We start from the raw sequence: 1,151 nt of genomic DNA on the forward strand, positions 1-1,151 counted from the left end.
TAATGGGCACGGGGATGGCGGGCGGCGTCTGGCCCGCCGCGTGGCACAGCGGCTTCAGCGGCACGCCGTAGGCGCTGTAGTCGCCGCTGGTCATGGAGATGGGGGTGGCCGAGTCGATCATGCCCGCCGAGCCGTACACGTGCGGCCAGCCGGTGCCCAGCGAGCTGCCCACGGTAGTCAGCTGGTTGGGGAGCGGGTAGGCGGCGGGCACGGGCTGCATGGCGGAGAAGGCCAGCCCCCCCGGCATCTTGTACTCCCGCGCGATGATGTTCTCGATGGCGAAGGGGTGCTTGAAGCCCGAGGGCTGCGCCACGCCGCCCAGGTTGTAGGCGGCGGCGGGCATCTGCGGCAGGTGCGTGCCCGAGGCCGCCAGCGCGCTGAGCCGCAGTTTGGCCTGCTGCTGCAGGTACTGCGCCGCGTCGGCGGGCTTGCTGGGCGCCAGGTGGTCGGACTTGAGCACCTTGAAGCGCTTGCGGCGCCGCAGGAAGCTGCCGTTCTCGAACATGTCCCCGCAGCTGGGGTGCAGCGCCCAGAAGCTGCCCTTGCCGGGCTGATCGGGCCGCCGCGGGATCTTGATGAAGCAGTCGTTGAACGAGAGGTTGTGGCGCAGGCTGTTCTGCCAGCGCTGTGTGTTCTCCCGGTAGTAGGGGAAGCGGTCCATGATGAACTTGTAGATCTCGCTCAGCGGCAGCATCTTCTCAGGCGAGCTCTGGATGGCCATGGCGGTCAGCGAGATGTACGAGTAGGGCGGCTTCTGGTCACTGTACGTGTTGCGGCCCGGCCGAGGCATCTTCCCGCTCGCCCTCTCCGCGCTCGGGGTCCGCACGGGCGGCGGACGGCTCGGATCTGGGAAGGGGGCAGGCGGTGAGGGGGACCGCACCGACGCCGTGCAGAGACACCGCGGGGCAGAGGAACGGGCTTCGGGGTGGGGGGCGGGGGCTGCGGCGCCGGAGCGACCGGCGCCCGGGCTCCTTCGCCTGCAACTTTGCGCGCCGAGTGGGACCCAGCCAGGGAGCGCGGGAGGAGAACCCGGCGGACGCGCGAGGGTAGCCGGGAAGCACATCGGGCCTGGGGCGAGGACGGGGGAGGGGTGGTGCGGGGCGAGGCGGAGTAGAGCGGCTCACCTTAAAGTTGTTCCAAGCTGCGCGCCC

At 70.5% G+C, this 1,151-nt stretch overlaps 1 protein-coding gene across 1 annotated transcript in view; it reads right to left on the minus strand.

The window, feature by feature from the left end:
* The window catches only part of LOC103252543 (forkhead box protein B1-like), a 1,058-nt gene extending 210 nt beyond the window's left edge, over window positions 1-848 (minus strand). Inside the window, 1 exon segment of the mRNA XM_008051138.2 lies at window positions 1-848. This exon segment is cut by the window's left edge and continues 20 nt beyond it. Coding sequence (XP_008049329.1) covers window positions 1-790 — 790 coding nt within the window. The 5' untranslated portion in view covers window positions 791-848.
* Window positions 849-1,151: the final 303 nt, after the last annotated feature.

The sequence above is a fragment of the Carlito syrichta genome, unplaced genomic scaffold, assembly GCF_000164805.1.
Source record: "Carlito syrichta isolate Samal-C Ts95f unplaced genomic scaffold, Tarsius_syrichta-2.0.1 Scaffold166711, whole genome shotgun sequence".
Lineage (NCBI taxonomy): Eukaryota > Metazoa > Chordata > Mammalia > Primates > Tarsiidae > Carlito > Carlito syrichta.